The sequence below is a fragment of the Stegodyphus dumicola genome, chromosome 1 (assembly GCF_044657685.1).
Source record: "Stegodyphus dumicola isolate Sdum_Otavi_A_Nest chromosome 1, ASM4465768v1".
Taxonomy (NCBI): Eukaryota; Metazoa; Arthropoda; class Arachnida; order Araneae; family Eresidae; genus Stegodyphus; species Stegodyphus dumicola.
The window spans coordinates 8,857,064-8,876,982 of NC_140768.1; the positions used below are offsets into that span (position 1 = coordinate 8,857,064).

The following is a 19,919-nucleotide window of genomic DNA, read 5'->3' on the forward strand; positions in this document are numbered from 1 at the left end:
GTGTGGAAAGAGGGTCTGGAAGATTATTTTTAGTGGTTGTGCATGATAGAAGTAGGGAAACACTGATGCAATGTATTAAAGAGTGGATTGAGCCTGGTACAATTATTTTTTTGATGGATGGAAATCTTACAAGGATTTAGGAAAAGAAGATTTTGAACATTTATTTGTGAACCATAGTATGAATTTTCCGGATAGTGTGTCTGGCTGTCATATAAATAGGATAGTGATTACATGGCAGCATGTTAAAGGCAGTATGAAATTGGTATTTATGCTGTTCGAAAAAGCATTCATTCATGGTAAGTACATTTTATTTTATTCTTGTTCTTATTTTGTTTTTATTTTATTCTTGTTCTTATTAGTCCAAAGGGATTTGAATCCCGAAGGACTATTAGTTTCGTTTTGGCATTTTGCGTCGGACGGATAAATGTCGGTTCACTTTTCAAACTGTTGCCATAAAATGTTAGAGTCCTGCATTATATTTGAAGAAATTAAATAATGAAAATCTGCGTAAATGTATGTATATTTCTCACATTGTCATAAAATAACGGTGCATAGAGTCATCGAATTTTGAATAACGTAATCCTCTAACGAATATGAGCATGTGGAAGACCAAATTTGAAATTTGTTTTAGGATCGATTTCCTATTTTTTAAAACTTTGACGAATTTTTGATTAACAAACTCAAGGATTTCAAAGCGAGCAATGGCAACATTGTGCAGAAAAAACATTTTTATCTCCAGCGCGTGAGTCTCTGTATCGGAAATTCTAAAGATATGCTCGTTTTAAAACTATTTTGCGATATTGCTGTTGCACTGGATCTTATGGTTTAAGTGCGAGGAACATGATATTTAATAAAGAAAGGTAACACACAAAATGTTAAAAAACGCCCCTTTGGACGTAATTTAAAATCTGAAACATTTCAGATTTTTTTTTTATTTTATTTTATTTTATTCTTGTTCTTATTTTGTTTTTATTTTATTCTTGTTCTTATTTATGTTATGTTCATTGTTGTTTTAGTATGAATTTCTGTTGTTATTGTTTTTTTTAATTGTTTGAAATTTATTTTAGTTAATTTTGTTGATTAGTGCATAGTGCCTAGAATGTGCAATTTGTATATGTTTTTTAAAGTTGAAACAGAATGCTGTGTACATTGTATTCTTTGAAATTTATTGTTGTTATGTTAATTTATTAAAGTGAGGTGTGCGTAGTTCTTAGATTCATTCATTGCCTAGATTGTGCAATTCATAGATTTTTTTTTAAAGTTAAAACATATCGCTGTGTTCATGGATTCTTGTCAAATATTTTTGGTTAGAAACTTGACATTTTTGCTATCTAAATTTTTTGTTTGGGATTTTACCTTAAATTGTGTGTTCAAAACGTGGTTTTTGCATTTGCGAAAACCGTGTTTTTGGAGACATTTTAGGTTGATCTTTACATTATGGTAACTTGGCGTTTTTTAGGCGAAAATTTGGCAACCAACTCTCCTATTTTTTTTTCCCGCCGCCATTTTGTCTTCACGAAGTAAAGACATGTTTCTTTTCTTTTTATCTACTGAACACTTCTTCCAACAATCTACTAGCCGAATTACACTTATGCTAGAAATTTTATCTAACAAAACTGCTTAATCATGACAAATATTCACTGCAAAATTGGGAAAAAGTGCACAATACCGTACTCCTTACGCGTTTTTCAAAATAACACATACATATAAACCATGTACACGCCGACTTATTTTTACTTAAAAAAAACATCCTAGAATTGCACAAAAATGGCATTGCGCACACTCTTCACTATATCCATGTACACTGCTTTTTTCTCATAAATTAGAAAAATTTCACGAAAATACATGACAATTTTCTCAATCTTTAAACCCGGTAAAAAGAACATATATGAAATTACCTGATTGCGAAAAAGTATTTACCCTTTCCAAATATGAACATTTCCACATATAAAATAAATAAAATATCCAAAAACGTTTACCTCTAAATCATCTATTACATTATACACGTCACCAACGAATTCATACCGCAAGCATTACAAATACTTAGTATCAAATATTTAAATTATTTCCATTTACGTTTACTTCAACTTAAACGTATACCAAATTCCTACAAACATAAAATTCACAATATAACTATCATTTAATTAAAATATCACTAAAGCATGTACACGCCGACTTATTTTTACTTAAAAAAACATCCCAGAATTGCACAAAAATGGCATTGCGCACACCTTTCACTATATCCATGTACACTGCTTTTTTCTCATAAATTGGAAAAATTTCACGAAAATACATGACAATTTTCTCAATCTTTAAACCCGGTAAAAAGAACATATATGAAATTGCCTGATCGTGAAAAAGTAATGAACATTTCCACATATAAAATAAATAAAATATCCAAAAACTTTTACCTCTAAATCATTTATTACATTATACACGTCACCAACGAATTCATACTGCAAGCATTACAAATACTTAGTATCAAATATTTAAATTATTTCCATGCACGTTTACTTCAACTTAAACGTGTACCAAATTCCTACAAACATAAAATTCACAAAATAACTATCATTTAATTAAAATATCACTAAATCATGTACACGTCGACTTATTTTTACTTAAAAAAACATCCCAGAATTGCACAAAAATAGCATTGCGCACACTCTTCACTATATCCATTTACACTGCTTTTTTCTCATAAATTAGAAAAATTTCACGAAAATACATGGCAATTTTCTCAATCTTTAAACCCGGTAAAAAGAACATATATGAAATTACCTGATCGCGAAAAAGTAATGAATATTTCCACATATAAAATAAATAAAAGATCCAAAAACTTTTACCTCTAAATCATCTGTTACATTATACACGTCACCAACGAATTCATACCGCAACCATTACAAATACTTATTGTCAGATATTTAAATTATTTCCATGCACGTTTACTTCAACTAAAACGTATACCAAATTCCTACAAACATAAAATTCACAAAATAACTATCATTTAATTAAAATATAATTAAATTCAAAAACACTACTTAAAATATAAATGAGCACATACATTAAATTAATACATACATAAAGACCCATTTCGAATTCACTTTAGTTACGGCCATGGGATCCAAAAATTCACGAACACTGTTTCACACAACACAGAATAAAGCCAAATACAAAATTTCCAGATTTTTCCCCGATTTCCCCCCTTTTCCGATTAAAGAACCGTAATTCGTCCATTAATATCACATGACATATCCCATGATCTCTCATTTCCCTCACACAAAATATTGCGTAATCGGAACTGAGTACTGCTCACATTATTACCAAAGTGCCAGGTAGTAACCTTTATCGCCTCCAAAATGTCGCCAAACTACCAGTTACCATATTGTAAAGATCAACGACATTTTAAAGTTCGAAATGTACACAAAAAATTTAGATAGTAATATGGCAGCGGGGAGGTTTGGTGAGAAATTTGGTGACCTGAGGGCACATATAAGAGTAGTTCCAAATTTAATATTTTTATTTATTAATTCCTGTGTCTTTTTAATTGTATATATGTATACATGCAAATCTTCATACAAAATTAAGAAAGCTGTAGTTCATTATGAAATAATATAGCAGTATTTAATAGTATCTTGTCTGTATCATTATAATTAGTTGAAAGATTCAAGAGTTATAAATGCTGTAAGCAAAGATGTAATGTTCTGTTTGCAGTTCTGTTTATAAATACTGTGAGCAAAGATGTAATATTCTGTTTGCAGTTCTATTTCAGTATTTGTAATTCATATAACATTTTCTGACATAGACTTTAGACTCTGTATTGGTATTAATGTACAAATCTGTAATATCTCCAAGTAAAGCTATTTAAATTTGTTTCCTCTCATTGTTTTTACAATAAGAGATAAATTATTTATTGTTGATTAATAATTTTTGTCTTACAATACTAAAGCGTTTTGAGGAGGATGACTAGACAAAATTGATGAAAACTAAATACTATATTACTTTTAAAAGGCAAAATTAGTAAGGAAATCTTAACAAAGTAATCTTAAAATATCTTGGCAAGGTAATCTTAGAAATAAAATGTCAACATAACTTTTGTAAGGTGATACCTCAAAATCCTGGGGTATCTTTTTTGTAAACTGTTTTACTTTCAGTCCAGGACACTCCAGAAAGTTGAATGCAGATACAACTGGCCCTTTCAAGTCCCATTGTTAAGTGCCTCTAGCCCATTCATGTTTCTAACTCCCCTTGTAATTGGAAACATGAATTCGCCATTTTTAAGGCTACATATGTACAAAAAGTCAATCCAATGAGAAAAGTATAAGAATATCATGGTATACTTTAGGGGTTTACTTGGTATAAAAGCTTAATCCTTCAGACCCTACTGGACTGCCAAGCGAGTCTTTACTGTAATCTAAATCAAAATGTCTTATATCAAGTCATATGTAGTTTAAAATGACCTTTTTATTAACTCTTGAAATTTAATAGAAGGCACTACAATGGCTAAAGCAAGAATAAACTTTGGCAGAACTGGCGATAGGATAAGAACTGCATGCGAATCTGTCAGAAGCTACCCTCATTTAAACCCTCAGCTTAAATACTCTACAGCTACTTCGAATTATGGTGAAAAAGGAGTTTTAAATCATAACTGGTCAGTTAAAACAACGTTATATGAGATGAGACTGACCATGTCAACTATTGAACAAAAGTGATAGACTAATTTCTCCATTTGGTTGTAACATCATAGTTTATAGTTTACTATAAATTTAATCCATTTATGTACTTTTGTTTCTAAAGTTTTGTTATGTTTACATGGCAACCTTTGATTAAAGTTATTAGTAATTGCAACCACATGCCAACATGCTTAGCAATTCAACAGGTGTTCCTCACTGTAATCTAATTTAGTAATTCTAACATGAAAATTAATTTCTCTTTTATTATTCTGTAATGTTGAGAAATCAATGAAGGAGATGCAGGTTGATCAAAATATCAATAAACAGTTTTAAAAAATTCTCCCAGAATTCTAAATTGTATGTGGTTTTTCTTAATTTCACAGAGATGCAATTAGAGTTTGAGACCACTGAATTAGATTACAGTGTACTTTTGTAAATGCATGTACTAAATGAAGTATAATTACTTATCAATGTTTTTTTCAGATGCTAATATTAAAGACCAAAGAAGATTCTCAGCCAAAGCACAGGCAAAAACAAAAGAAACAAAACTTGTTCAGCAAATGAAAAGCAGAATCTCTGCTACTGGTCCAGTAACTGTTGCAGAATACATGAAAGAAGTGTGCATCAATCCAATGTCTGTAAGTGAATAGATTTGTATGTATAAAATTTAATTTGAATACTTATTTTATGTAACATTTTCAGAAACTATCAAGGTGCTAAAAGGTGTTGAGTTGCTATACTGCAGTTGATCTATCACTTTATGGGTAGTATAGTTAAAGCCTGTTAGATTTATTAATCTAAAGCCTATTTGTTACCTATTACATTTATACTTGTATATTATTGATTAGCAATGCTGTTCTTTCAGCTATAATGCATTTGGTGTTTTGCCAATCTAGAATTTCGTAAGATGTAAGGTGTGGCCATTATGCAGTTCCTCAAAGCGAAAGATGAGCCACCAGTAGATATTAAAAAAACTTTTTTGCTGTTTATTCACAAGAGGTATGATTGATATTCAAAGTGAACAAAGGAACAGTATGCCAATTTCACTCTCTGACAACCAAAACCAACCAAATGCTTGTAACATTTGTCTATAATTGACTATGAAATATTGAGTGTTGACAAAGCAAGGTTAACCAGAAATGCTGTTCCATATGCAAAAACTAGACTTTCTAAATAATATTCGGTACTTTTCCATTTCGTCGGCGCAAATCTCGCCAACCAGACTTTATTGGCGACAAAATACAGTATACACATAAAAAATGTTAATTCTTAAGAAATTTTTATTTTTAAGGCATAAACATTTTAAAATCGTTTAGAATTTTGTAAAGATCTTGTAAATAAAGACAATAAATTTGTAAAAAGACATTAATTTAAGAATTTACTATGCTTTTATGGTTCAACATCCTGATTCGCAGGTTCATATCATGTGACCCCAAGTGATCTCATCTCACGTAAACTGCGATACAAAAATCTAATTCTCTCAGTAATTATCTGCGTTAATTTCAAGTTAAATCTCAATTTGGAATTCAAGTTAAATGAAAGAATTATTTCAATTCGTACAAATAGCTTACTCAGAAATTATATAAAACCGCAGTGCTTTACTTCACTAGCGCATTCTCATTAGAATTGATGAATTTAACCCTTGACTTTGACTTTTCTATATTGTCGGCTTCGAGTGAGCACTGTGATTGTATTCTAATTGACTTAATTACCGCAAATGGCCTTAGGACATAAAATTGAAATATCTGGTAAAAATTCTATATAATTGTATGCCAGTAGTGAAAGAAACAATCTGATAAGAAATGGCTGTGAGTTGTTTTGAAATTGAGGCGTAAAAGGTTACTAGCAAGGACATTCCATTTGGCATCAGTTGTACCATTATTGGCGGCTTTATCACTTGTGCCGGCAAAACGGAAAAGTACCTAATATTCTTAGGCCAAAAAAATCCATTTTGGGCTGTTTGAATTAATAACTGTTTTTTTTTTTTTTTTTTTTTTTTTTTTTTTTTCTCCCTTCCTCTTTTCTCTTTGCCTTATGTGGATTTTCTATTTTTATTGGTATTATGAATTGAAATTTTATTTCAAATTGTATCAAAAGTCATAGATGTAAGAGCAGATGTCTTAGCAAGTGCAAAAAATTATGCATTTGAACGTATTACCAAAGAAGATTGTTGCAAGTATAAAATGAAACTAAATGTGATGAAACTATTTAAATTGATCTATAATATAGTTTTATATACGAATATAATAACCATATTTATCTGTTCAAAATTACTAAATAAGTTTATTGCTAAATAATTGTGTTATTTTGCTATTATTGATAAGAATTTAAATTAAGTTTCAAAATCTGTTTAAATTTACAGATGGTAAAGAGATCTCATATCGTGCACAAAATGCATACTTATAGCATGTCTGTGTGCGTGTAAAGATTTAACTGTAGATAACTTGATTTTAAAAGATAGCTTGAAACTGTTGCATAGATAGAATGATGGACTTGCAGACAAATGTGCTGAGCACACACATAATTTGTTCTTCAATCATACATCATTAATTTCTTAAGACATCTATTCTTGATTTTCACAATATCTTTGGGTGCTATAAGCACCCCACAATTTTGTGTACTTGTATCACATCTTTAGATAATAAATGAAAGCAGCAAAGTGATTAATTATGTACTTGCGAAGTTAGAAGGCGATGTTGCTAAATTAAAGTTAGAATGAAGAGGACTATTGCGCTGAGCCCACTACATAATTTATTCTTCATACATTCAATCATACATCATTAATTTCTTGGGACATCTATTCTTGATTTTCACAATACCTATGGGTGCTATAAGCACCCCACAATTTTGTGTATCTTTAGACAATAAATGAAAGCAACAAAATGATTAATTACGTACTTGCAAAGTTAGAAGGCGATGTTGCTAAATTAAAGTTAGTATTGAAAGGGACTATTGCTGAATTAAGTTTATAATTTGTTAGTAATTTTCTTTTATATTTTATATCTTACATTTATAAATTAGCAAAAAAGTTATTGCAAGTATACGAATGAAGCTAGTTAAACCATATAGAAAGTGAAACTTAAATTAGTTATATAGCAATGACTATATGTGTGAACTGTAGCTATAACAATATAAAAATACAGTCAAAAGTCGTTAATCCGGACTCGTCGGGACTTCGGCGTTTCCATATTATCGATTTTTCCGGATTATAGATCATCAGTTTAAATCTGGTAAGATGGCATGCAGAAATTATAAAATTAAAGATATGAAACCGTAATTTATGAAATAAAGAACAATTATGATCTAAAGGGTATCAAAATTTACAAAAAGATTTACAAAAAGAAAGCTTAATATTTATTTGTTTACTTTATTAAACATTTCTTTCAATGTAAGTTGTTTAAGTTGCTTCGTTTTATGTGATAATACTTTCTCTTTAATTCTCTAAACAGACATAATTTCTTCTTCAGTTATAAAGTTCCGCTGTTCAAGTCCTATAATTGCTGTGTCGAGAATACCGACTAATTTGTCAATCAAAATTTTTTCATTTTCAATAACCTCTGTGTCACTTTCTTCACTATCGGAAGCGAATTATAATGATGAGGAATTTGATTTAAATCATATCAAACACGGAGTACATCGAGATGAAAGTAACACGGAGTACATCGAGATGAAACATTTAGTAAGGAATTATAAGCCAAATGAAATAAAAACATCTGTCCTGAAGATAAGGATAGTGCTGGCAGATCAACTTTCAGTTCATTTGGAATGGTTAGAGAAACGAAGGATATGCCTTTATCCATTTTTGCAGCAATTCCACTTTTTGTTTAATGGACTTCGAAACATACTTTCGCTTTGTAGATCCTTTACATATTAGTAAATATATATCGGAAATTCAATTTTACATAATCGAAAGTTCAAGCTTACTTTGATAAAATTGCTCTAACAGTCTGCAAAAAAATAATAAGCCGTATCCAATTCGAAGATTAAGGAACAACGCAATCTGCAACATTAACTGAATTAGATAATTTTAGCTTAGCTTATACCATCTGTTATACATTAAACGCACATGCGTAGACGTATTATGCACATGCGCACATGCATATTCGCAGCTGTAAAGGTCTTACGCACATGCGTCAACGCAACGCATGCATAGAAAGTTTGTAGCATTGAGGTCCGGATTATTGATCATTCCGGATTATGGGTGTCCGAATTAACGACTTTTGACTGTATTAGTATCTTATGCTGGGTGGTCAACTAAAAGGGTGTTGGATGATGATTCTCTTCACCCAGGATTTGGTGATTGGGTCCCCTAAAAAACTAGTCGCCCTTTAAAAGGAGGAGTGTATAAGGTATTTCTCCCACCTTCATGGTGTAACGGTTCTACACGCTGGATCGGTATTTCAGAGGTCCGTGGTTCGATTTTCAGCTAAGGCCATTGCATATTTTTTATCTTTCCTGCTTCCAAAAAAATCCTGATGCCCCTACAACCCTTTTATTTTATGATAAATAAGTAACAGATCTCACAGTCTTACGTACGTATAACTAAAACACCGTCCACTTGCGGTAAGAGCTTAAACAATAATAGTAAAAGGTAAGGTTGTAGTGCTACATTACACAATTTAATTCAGTCTAACAGGCTGAATCAGAAGCCTATATCGGCGATATACTAACTAGAAGGACAGAATGTGTAGCCACTGCTAAGATTAAGAACTGGAGTACAAAACAACAAACGTGAACTTCACTTGAAAAATCAACCTTTTTGTTTCAAAAATTTAAATATTCTCATTCATATTCTTAATTTGCATTGTGTCAAGGAAAAATAAGAGAATTCAGGAAAGGCTCAGAAATTAAAATAACTGTTAGTACAACTAAACAGGACTTACAGCATACAGTGAAGTTTTTGATTAATTTCATGAGTTGATTAATTTAACTTTGCTGCTCATTATTTCTCAAAGTTTTAGTTGTGTTGCAAAATAAAACAATAATTGCTTTATCTTTGCCTAATTTTTATTTAATGTTGTCTGTTTATTATTCAGTTTCATTCAATCATATCAAAATCTTCAAATGTATATACTATTTCATATTTTTTTTTTTTTTTTTTAATTTATAATTATAGGGATATTACATGCATCGGGATGTCATCGGCAGCTCCGGAGTTATCAAATCTCCTGAAATTTTCCAGCTGTTTGGAGATGTGAGTATCATTCTCGTGATTTTCTTAAATGGATTATTCTATAAAAATGTAAAATTTTGGGAGAAGAAAAACTGTTGTTTTAATAGAATTATGTAACAATTTGAATTGTTCTGAACTTGAGAACTTACCATACTTTTAGAATACTGGTACTTGCTGAGATTGTGCAATGCTTTTTGGAAATTAAATTATTTTAAAAAATATTGGAAATTAAATTATTTTTAAAAATGCATAGACACGACTAGTTGAGTTATAGAAGTTTAATACACTAAATAATAAGCTTGCAATTTATCATATTTATTAATATGTTTATATAGTTCCCGAATAATTTATTTTTAACTGTTAGTTAAACTTTAACTTCTTGAAATACATTAATTTGCTGAGCTGCCAGCTCTACCCATTTAGGCGGAAGATTTCTGACAGTTCTACCGCCTACCTGATTTTCAACAGATTTCTGCCAACTTTTTCTTATTCTTAAAATTTCTCACGATTTTTGTGTATCTTGGCTTAATAATTCGTTATTTGTACCAAAAAAAAAGTCATTTTGTGCTTTGCTTTGTTTTTCTCTAAATAATATCTAAAAGAAAACAAAAGTCTTTTGGTCATTGAGAAATTATGGTGTGCTTCGTCTTTGTGAGTGAGAGCACATGTGATCAAAAATGTCGTATTCCAGTTCTCCAGATAGTATCGAGCGCCAATGCATGTCATGTGGCATATAGTATTAGCCAATGACCACAAACCAAGATCAAGGCCATTATTTCATTCACCTTGTCACTAAGCAGTATGGGTGCTCATGCTTTTGAGAAATACTTTAAGAAATTACAGTCTTTTGTTTTAGTTAGTCTGCGAAAAAGGTAAAATGCACATGAATTTTTCAAAAATCATACACAGTTGACTTTCCTTCTATTATTTCAAGGAAATGTAATACATTTGCAATGTGTAGCATTTGTCATTGCAATTGTTTTAATTTCTCTTTGTGGAAGGGCCGATGCTCTCAAACATATGCGTACAAGAAACACAAGGACGACATGAATTCTATTTAAAAAAAGAAACAAAAACTAAAAATTTTCTTTCAAAGGACCAAAAGTTATTAATGCCAAATGCATGTTCTCCGCCTTTTTGCTGGAGCACGACATACCAATTACCGCAATAATACACCAATAATACCACTGAATGCATCAGATCGTGTATTTAGAAAAATGTTTCCCAATAGTGAAATTGCTAAGAAATACTTAAGTGCAAGGACCAAAATGGATGCACTTGTTAAAAATATGGGTACAAAAAAATAAATCTTCAGTTATTAAGTGCATTAAAACAGTTCAATTCTGCCTGTGTATGGATGGAAGTAATAATACCGATTCAAAACTATATATATATATATATATTTTTTTTTTTTTTTTTTCCCCTCCAGTGTTTCAGAAATTGAGTGTAGTTTACTTTCCGTCCCCACTTTAGAACCACATTCAACAGGCTTTAATATGGCGCAGTTAATAATTAAAACTTTAAAAGGAGATGCAATTCCTCTAGATAGTACAGTCAAAAGTCGTTAATCCGGACTCGTCGGGACTTCGGCGATTCCGGATTATCGATTTTTCCGGATTATAGATCATCAGTTTAAATTGCGTAGGATGGCATGCAGAAATTCTAAAATTAAAAATATGAAACCGTAATTTATAAAATAAGGAACAATTATGATCTAAAAGGTATCAAAATTTACAAAAAAAAAGCTTAATATTTATTTGTTTACTTTATTAAACATTTCTTTTAATGTAAGTTGTTTAATTTGCTTCGTTTTATGTGATAATACTTTCTCTTTAATTCTATAAACTGACATAATTTCTTGTTCAGTTACAAAGTTCCGCTGTTCAAGTCCCATAATTGCTGTGCCAAGAATACCGACTAACTTGTCAATCGAAATTTTTTCATTTTCACTAACATCTCTGTCACCTTCTTCATACCTTTATCCATTTTTTGCAGCAATTCCACTTTTTGTTTGATGGACATCGAAACATACTTTCGTTTTGTACGATCCTTTGGGAGCTCCAGAATCAAAAATTCTATTTGACATAATCGAAAGTTCAAGTTTACTTTTTTAGTATTGCTCTTACAGTCTGCAAAAAATAATAAGCCGGATCCGATTCGAAAATTAAGGAACAACGCAATCATCAACATTAACTGAAATAGATAATTATAGAATTTTAGCTTACACCATCCGTTATACATAAGACGCGCACGTGAAAACGTATTCTGCGCTTGCGCACACGCAAATGCGCAGTCGTAAGAGGTCTTACGCGCACGCGTAAATGCCTATGCGCATGTGTCAACGCGGAGCATGCGCAGAAAGTTTTTAGCTTTGAGGTCCGGATTATAGATCATTCCGAATTATGGGTGTCCGAATTAATGACTTTTGACTGTATTTGTTTATCACTTAATGCCAATAATGCCCCAATAATGGTAGGTTTGAAGACTGGTGTTGGAAGCATTTTAAAAAAGAAAACTTCAGATTTGTAAATTATGAGGCGCATCTGTCACCTCTTAAATTTAACCGCTGAAAACGGAGCAGCAACTTTACCAATAAGTGTGAATGAACACATTGTTGATATTTATTATTATCTTAAAGGAGTTCTAACAGAAAAAAAAAAAAAAAAAGTTGAAACAATTTCAACAGCTGCATAATACTGAAATAAGGAAAAATTTTGAAATGTGTATGTACATGCTGGCTATCTTTAAAGAAATGTTTATCCTCTAGAATCCTTGATTAATGGAACCCATGTCTTGCATTTTTTAAAGAAGTAAATGCTCCTAGAGTTAAAATAAAAAAGTCTATTGAAAGTGTTTCCTCCATTTGGAATGGTGTCATGCTCAGTGGGAATGGACCATAACTGAATGGAACCAGGTATTTTCAGCAATGAATCATTATTCAGTTTGGACAGTGATCAAAGCCATGTGTACTTATAGAAGTCCCTTTGTGAATGCCTTAATTCTGCCTTTGTTTTACAGCAGCACACTGCTCCCACAGCTTGTAGCTTGGGTTATGTTAAGGAGTGCCATTGCTTATATTGATCCACGACCCAGTGGTACTTTCAGCCACATGTTACCACTAATGGCAGGGCTTCCAGGAGGCATTTTTAAGCAGTGTTCAGCAATATACAGCACTAGAATGCATGTGCTTCTGACCCTGTCACTAGAATGCCTCTGCCTCATTACCATCCTTCTGTGGCCTGCCTGATCCAGATTCGTCACTGATCAGACATGTCTGGGATCACTTGGGAGGCCAAATTGGACAACCTAGGAAAAACTACAGGTACACAACAGGCAGGCCCCATTAACTGCCTGTATTATATTGGGTATTTACACTAGCCATCTCTTAACAGGGTATTAGAACCTCCATTCATTTGTTTTTTCTATAGTAAATGATCCTTTTGCTTTTATTTTGTAATCATATACTTATTTCAATTTTTCATTCATATATATGTTAAATTATTCTGTTAACTTTTTCTTGATATGAAAATTTTTATGGCAATGAATGTATAAATATCTGTTCTTTTACAGAAATATAGTAGTTATTTACAATATTCCCATTTCTCTTTTAGGTTATTGCTGAGTGGTGCTTAAATGAATGGATCAGAGCCGGGAAACCAAAACCATGGTATATAGTAGAAATAGGACCAAACAGAGGTGCATTATCAGATGAACTGTTAAGGGTAATTTTAATTGCAGAAACTTATTTTTAAACAAATTGAGTTAGTGCCTTTTATAGCTGTCAAATGTTTGTCAGATACAGTAGCCTGTTTATATTGCACGATGAGCAGCCATGCAGTGTTTAACGTGCACGATATTGGATTTGAACTGTTCTCTGATATTTTCTGAAGTGAAAAAAGATCACTGTGTACATGGTGCAAACAGTCTCTCCAGGTATACAGAAATCTGTTTTCACTTCAAGAAACATTAGAGATTTGCACACATTAGACATTACATATATTATGAGATACATTATATTACAATTTAATTTTTTTCCCTGTGAAGTTTTAAATAAGGTTAGGGTTGCCACCATGTAGCTAGATTTTGCTCCTCTGTTCTTGTTGACACTAAGTGGCACCTACATGAACAGACCTTAAACTTCCCTCTTGTAACTCTATGATGCATATGAGTTAAATTTTTAATTACTGATGCGAATGTCGGCTTAAGAGATTTACTAATTTTAGGTGCAATATTTATTACTGTGCGACCTATTAATGACCTTATAATAAATGGAATATTTTTTTAAATTCTTCTTGCTACTCTAATTTATAATATGTTCAACGAATATTTATGTAAATAATGTACTAGTTAGAAAATGGTTTATCTATTTGAATTCAAGGGGAAAAAAAGGAACAGGGGAAAAAAAAAAAATGTTTTCACTTCCAAAGTCTCCTTTTTCCAATACTTCTTTTTACTTCAAGAATTTCATCAGATTAGAATTACTGTAGTGAAGCTTTTATTGATGAGCAAAATCTCAGACCTTGTTACATTTAAAACAGAAGAAAAGAAATCAACCATCATAGAGTTAAAAAAAAGTACTGTTGATTTTTGTTATTTATTTTAAATTTGTTCATATTATTAAACTTCCAACTTTTCATTCAAATAATAAATTTGCTTCGTATTTTTTAAGAGTGACTCATGATAACCTTAAAATTTAATTTTTTAAAAAATATTTATGATCTAGTGTATCATTTTAAATGTCTTATTTAGTTTATTTTGATGTCTTTCGCCACAAAGAAACCACAAGATGTCTATTCGTAACCCTGTAAGTTAAAAAAATAAACCAACTACAGTCTCAAAGCTTCAGATTACAATTACAATATATGTACTAGTTGAAGAATTAATCCCCAGAAATTCAACATTTTATATCCTGTTGATTGTATATTGAACTTTTTGACTAGTAGGCTTTAACACAAGTCTTCAATTGCAATGTCACAGAGGCAGTGATAGAAATGTTTTTTAAATGCACACTGTTGCAGTCTGGCAAAATTTGGGTGTTCATGTATTTTAGTATATTTTTTAAAATTCAAGATACATAATATAAAATTAGGTTTTTAAAACAAGTTACTCAAAATAACAATGTCAGATAGTAGTGAAGAAATATATGTGATATTATTCCATCACTGGCAATATACCTATTCTTTGTATACAAGAGGAAAAAAAAAAGAAAACCTTTTCCATACATAAGTATTAAGAGTTCATCACTGACGTATTAAAGAAAAAAGTTACATTCTTGTTACAATGGCCACCATTCTTAGTTTCCAAACCTGGTAAATATAATCGGCCAGTCTATAATGTGTAAATATATTCGCATTCAAATGCTATAGACATTGCACGGGAATAAATGGTTACCACCTTCTTTTTCGTCTTAATGCTTCTATTCTCTTGGACTACATCCTAACATGATCCATCAATTTTATGCTCCAATCAGGCACTATTTCACCTGAGCTGATGGCATCGCGCGGTAAATCAACGATACTTCACTACCGGTACTGTGTAAATATACAATATCACCAAGACATAATGTGGTGGCTACTTTAGCAAGGAAATACAAAAAAAAAATATATATATATATATATATATATTACTGCGAAGAAAATGATGTATAAATTCTTAGTATTCTATGTGGTGTACACTACATTGAATAACACTACTGTTTAACCAAAAAAAGTCATGTATTTCAATGGGATAGAAGAAAGGGTGAATGTAGGAAAATTATTAAGCTGGGAAACTATTACATGTTGTAAATTAATAACATATTGCAAATAAATAACATTTATTGCTTTATATGAGTTACACTACATTAAAAACTATTATTTAGTCCCTTCCTCAACCCCCCCCCCTAAAAAAAAAGTAATTTGCTTCTTTGCTGAATTGTACTGCTGCTGAAAATATGAAAGTTTGAGATCTTTAAATGTTTCACCAGTGTGTATCATTTCTATTTGCCCATTAAAAAATGGTTTAACTTTTTGTAAAACTTTTTCTATGAAAATTTGGTACCATTGTTTTTATCATCTCAATTTTCTCTCTGCATACTCCTTATAGATGCAAACTAAAAGATAAGGAGAATAAATAATGAAAACTAGCAGAAATAAACTTATTGCAAGTTACAGCAAAGTAACATTTGGAAATTATGCTAATAATGCAGACCTGGACCTGATGGTCATCATAGAAGCATTGCCAGAGTACTGCATTATCATATTTATAGTGCAAATAGATGGTAGCACAAATTATAATAATTGTATTTTAAAGAGCTGCTGATGTTTATTGCATAGCATTACTAATGGAAGTATGAGAATGTTTTAAAACAAATAAAATAAATAAAAGATTTTACACACACATATGTTTTATTTTTTATTTCTTATTTTATTCATTCAAAATGAACCTGTGTAAAATTGGTTAGTGATTTAAGAACTAAGATACATAATTTAAGATGTCTGCAGTTATATTCCTAGTAAATGTTAAATCTATAAATGAATTGCCAAGTGTACTTGGATCATTACGTGGCACCATATTGAGATTACATTGATGTTTTATAAAATCAAATCCTTTTCATTTCGTTTAATGTCTACATTGAAATCTCCCATTATAATAATAGGAACATCTGTAGCTACAGTAAACTCTTCATCAATCAATAAAGTAGGCTCAGAATATTTCATCTATGCACTATAAACAAGAACATCTTCAAATCTCCTAAATTAACAGTTGGATGAATGTGTATGGATGCTAGAATAAATCTTGACTGTCTATTTACAATTACTGTGAACCATACAAATATAGACTGCTTCTGAATCTTGTATTCTCTTATGCTGCTTAACAGTAAATTCTATTGGTACACAGCCTGACTACATTCATCAAATTTCTATGAATCGCAAGACCATTAGCTTCCCAAAATAAAATAAAATACAGCAAAACCCACTTGAACACACTGAGGACATTGCCACTCATAATGTGGTCGTGCATTCACTTTGTCCAGTCAATCATATTTTTTCCATATTTGTTAATTTGCTCTTTCTTCTATGTAATGACATATTTAAATTGATTTTAACACTTGTAGTTTTGAAGATACAGTCAAAAGTCGTTAATTCGGACACCCATAATCCGGAATGATCTATAATCCGGACCTCAAAGCTAAAAACTTTCTGCGCATGCGGCGCATTGACACATGCGCATAGGTGTTTACGCGTGTGCGTAAGACCTTTACGACTGTGCTTGTGCACAAGCGCAGAATACGTTTTTGCGTGCGCGTTTAATGTATGACGGACGGTATAAGCTAAAATTATCTAATTATCTATTTCAGTTAATGTTGATGATTGCGTTGTTCCTTAATCTTCGAACTGGATCTGGCTTATTACATTTTTCAGATTGTAAGAGCAATTTTATAAAAGTAAACTTGAACTTTTGATTATGTCAAATAGAATTTTGCATGCTGGAGCTCCCAAAAGATCTACAAAATGAAAGTATGTTTCAATGTCCATCAAACAAAAAGTGGAATTGCTGCAAAAAATGGATAAAGGTATGAAGAAGGTGACAGAGATGTTAGTGAAAATGAAAAAATTTCGATTGACAAGTTAGTCGGTATTCTTGGCACAGCAATTATGGGACTTGAACAGCGGAACTTTGTAACTGAACAAGAAATTATGTCAGTTTATAGAATTAAAGAGAAAGTATTATCACATAAAAAGAAGCAACTTAAACAGCTTACATTGAAAGAAATGTTAATAAAGTAAACAAATAAATATTAAGCCTTTTTTTTTTTTTTTTTTTTTTTTTTTTTTTTTTTTTTTTGTGTGTGTGTGTGTGTGTGTAAATTTTGATACCCTTTAGATCATAATTGTTCTTTATTTCATAAATTACAGTTTCATATTTTTAATTTTAGAATTTCTGCATGCCATTTTACGAGATTTAAACTGATGATCTATAATCCGAAGTCGCGACGAGTCCGGATTAACGACTTTTGACTGTATAAGCATGCACACCTCAAATAGTGTCTTAATTTTTGTTTTCCTCATCAGACCATTACAGAGGAATGTAATCATACATGCATACGTTAAAAAAAATCTGTATGGGAAATGCTGCAGCATGATTTCAGAAACATGATTTATAGATGATTAATGTAATGAAATGGTAGTTCAAGAAGCAGTTATAGAGTTCTTGAAAATTTGTGAATGTGCTAATATAATTTTCATTTGAGCAGCTCATAATTTTATTTTTAGTTGTACATTACAAAGACTTATGTTAACTAAAAATGTTAATTTTACTTAATTGCTGCATTTCACTGTAATAATGTACTTTAATTTTTTTTAATTAATGATTTTAAGCTGTTGAATGTGGATATAAAAAACGAAAAACATTGCTTTTGAAAGTGGAAATGTTAAGTGGGAACACTTCTAATCAGTGCACCATGCATGGTAACATCATCTCCACCCCCTCCTCAGAAGGTCTTTCAATCTTTCTAGTGTCTGAAGATTACAGTATATTCATTTAAAATTTCTTTGACTTTCGATTGAATCTCATCAGTACTTAAAATTGTGGGACAACGAACAGTGAAGAATTAAATCTTTTGATTTAAATGTATCACGTCATAAATATATAATTTAAATCAAAAGATTTAATTCTTCACTATTCATTCTTCACGTTCCCATCATTGTTAGCAAATGCGTTATATATAAAAAAATGGTCTGATTTCTTAAAAATTGCTCAAATTTGTTAAATTAAGTTACAATTTAACTTTTTTTAGTTTTTTTTTTGGGGGGGGGGAATTTTAGCTAGTACCTTTCTAAATAAGTCATAAAATGAAATCTTAGAAGATGCATTTTGCAAGTGCACTGGGAAAATTGTAATATTTAATAATGTTTCTTTTTATAAGTTTTTTTTTTTTTAATATAATAAACAAATTCAGATGATATTTTGAGCTGTTTTAGTAATAATTGCATCTACAGCTCATCTTGTAGCTCTCCTGGAATGATCAAACAAAATCAATCCTAAAACTGTTAAGATAAGTTACATAATTCATAGCAATTTATATACATACATTGTTTGTAATTTTTTTTTTTTTAGGTATTTTCTCAAAATAATGATGCGAGGGAAGTTGTTTCCTTGCATCTTGTTGAAGTCAGCCCTCATTTGAGCCAGCTTCAGGAGCTGAAACTTTGTGGTACAGTTAGCGTCGTGAAAGATGTGTTGGAAGCTGATGACTCGAGGCGACATTTGCATTTGCACACAAACCATGACAATGATGAGATGATGTACAAACATAATATTACTAAACATGGTGTTCCTGTTTCATGGTATCGCAATCTGGAGGATGTGCCAGAGGGATTTTCATGCGTAGTCGCATATGAGTTGTTTGATGCTTTTCCAATCCACAAACTTCAGGTTAGTTTGATTATTCACATTAATAAGGTTTTAACTTGTCTTTATAGCTTGAGGCAAATTTTTTAAAGTAAACCGGTGGTTATACAGGGTTGTCTAACAGCATCTTATCGTTGTAGTACAACCTGTAGCAATGTAATCTCTATGTCGATTACTTTTAAGCTCGCTTTTGAATCTGTAATTTATATTCCTTTTGAAAGGAATATCTAGAATAACAAAAATTTGAAATAAAAAATTAATTCAAATGTCTATAAAAAATATGATACTGAAAGTAATATTTTAAAAATCTCTTTTTCCCCCCTCCTGTTAATTAATATTTACATTTTATTTTTTTATGTCAGGATCCCATAACTTAGAAAATAATCTACTCCTTGCTGTTCTGTAAATGGTAGGTTCAAAATTTTAATAATTTTTTTTTCAAAATTCAAATTAAGAATACGGCAATAACAGTTGATTTATAAAAATAAAATATGGCTTATCAAGAATCTGTTGGGTTACATCAAATAAGGGCACATATGGCTGACTGTGTTGTTATGTTACGCTTATTCATAACTGGTGCTGAATCACAGTGCTTGCCAACAGTTTTATGATTGGCAGCAATACTTAAGTATGGGCAAACCTGTATTTTGTTTTAAAACAGTAAGTAAAAGTAAATTCTCTTT

The 19,919-nt window shown here is 31.0% G+C and overlaps 1 protein-coding gene across 2 annotated transcripts in view; it reads left to right on the forward strand.

Moving 5' to 3' along the window:
- LOC118183978 (protein arginine methyltransferase NDUFAF7, mitochondrial-like) overlaps positions 1-19,919 on the forward strand; it is a 48,705-nt gene that overhangs the window by 2,380 nt on the left and 26,406 nt on the right. For both annotated transcript variants that reach the window (XM_035353608.2, XM_035353607.2), the window contains exons 2-5: positions 5,154-5,308; positions 9,787-9,864; positions 13,455-13,565; positions 18,943-19,260. In XM_035353608.2, the coding sequence (XP_035209499.1) occupies positions 5,154-5,308; positions 9,787-9,864; positions 13,455-13,565; positions 18,943-19,260 (662 nt within the window). The remainder of the gene's footprint in view (positions 1-5,153; positions 5,309-9,786; positions 9,865-13,454; positions 13,566-18,942; positions 19,261-19,919) is intronic.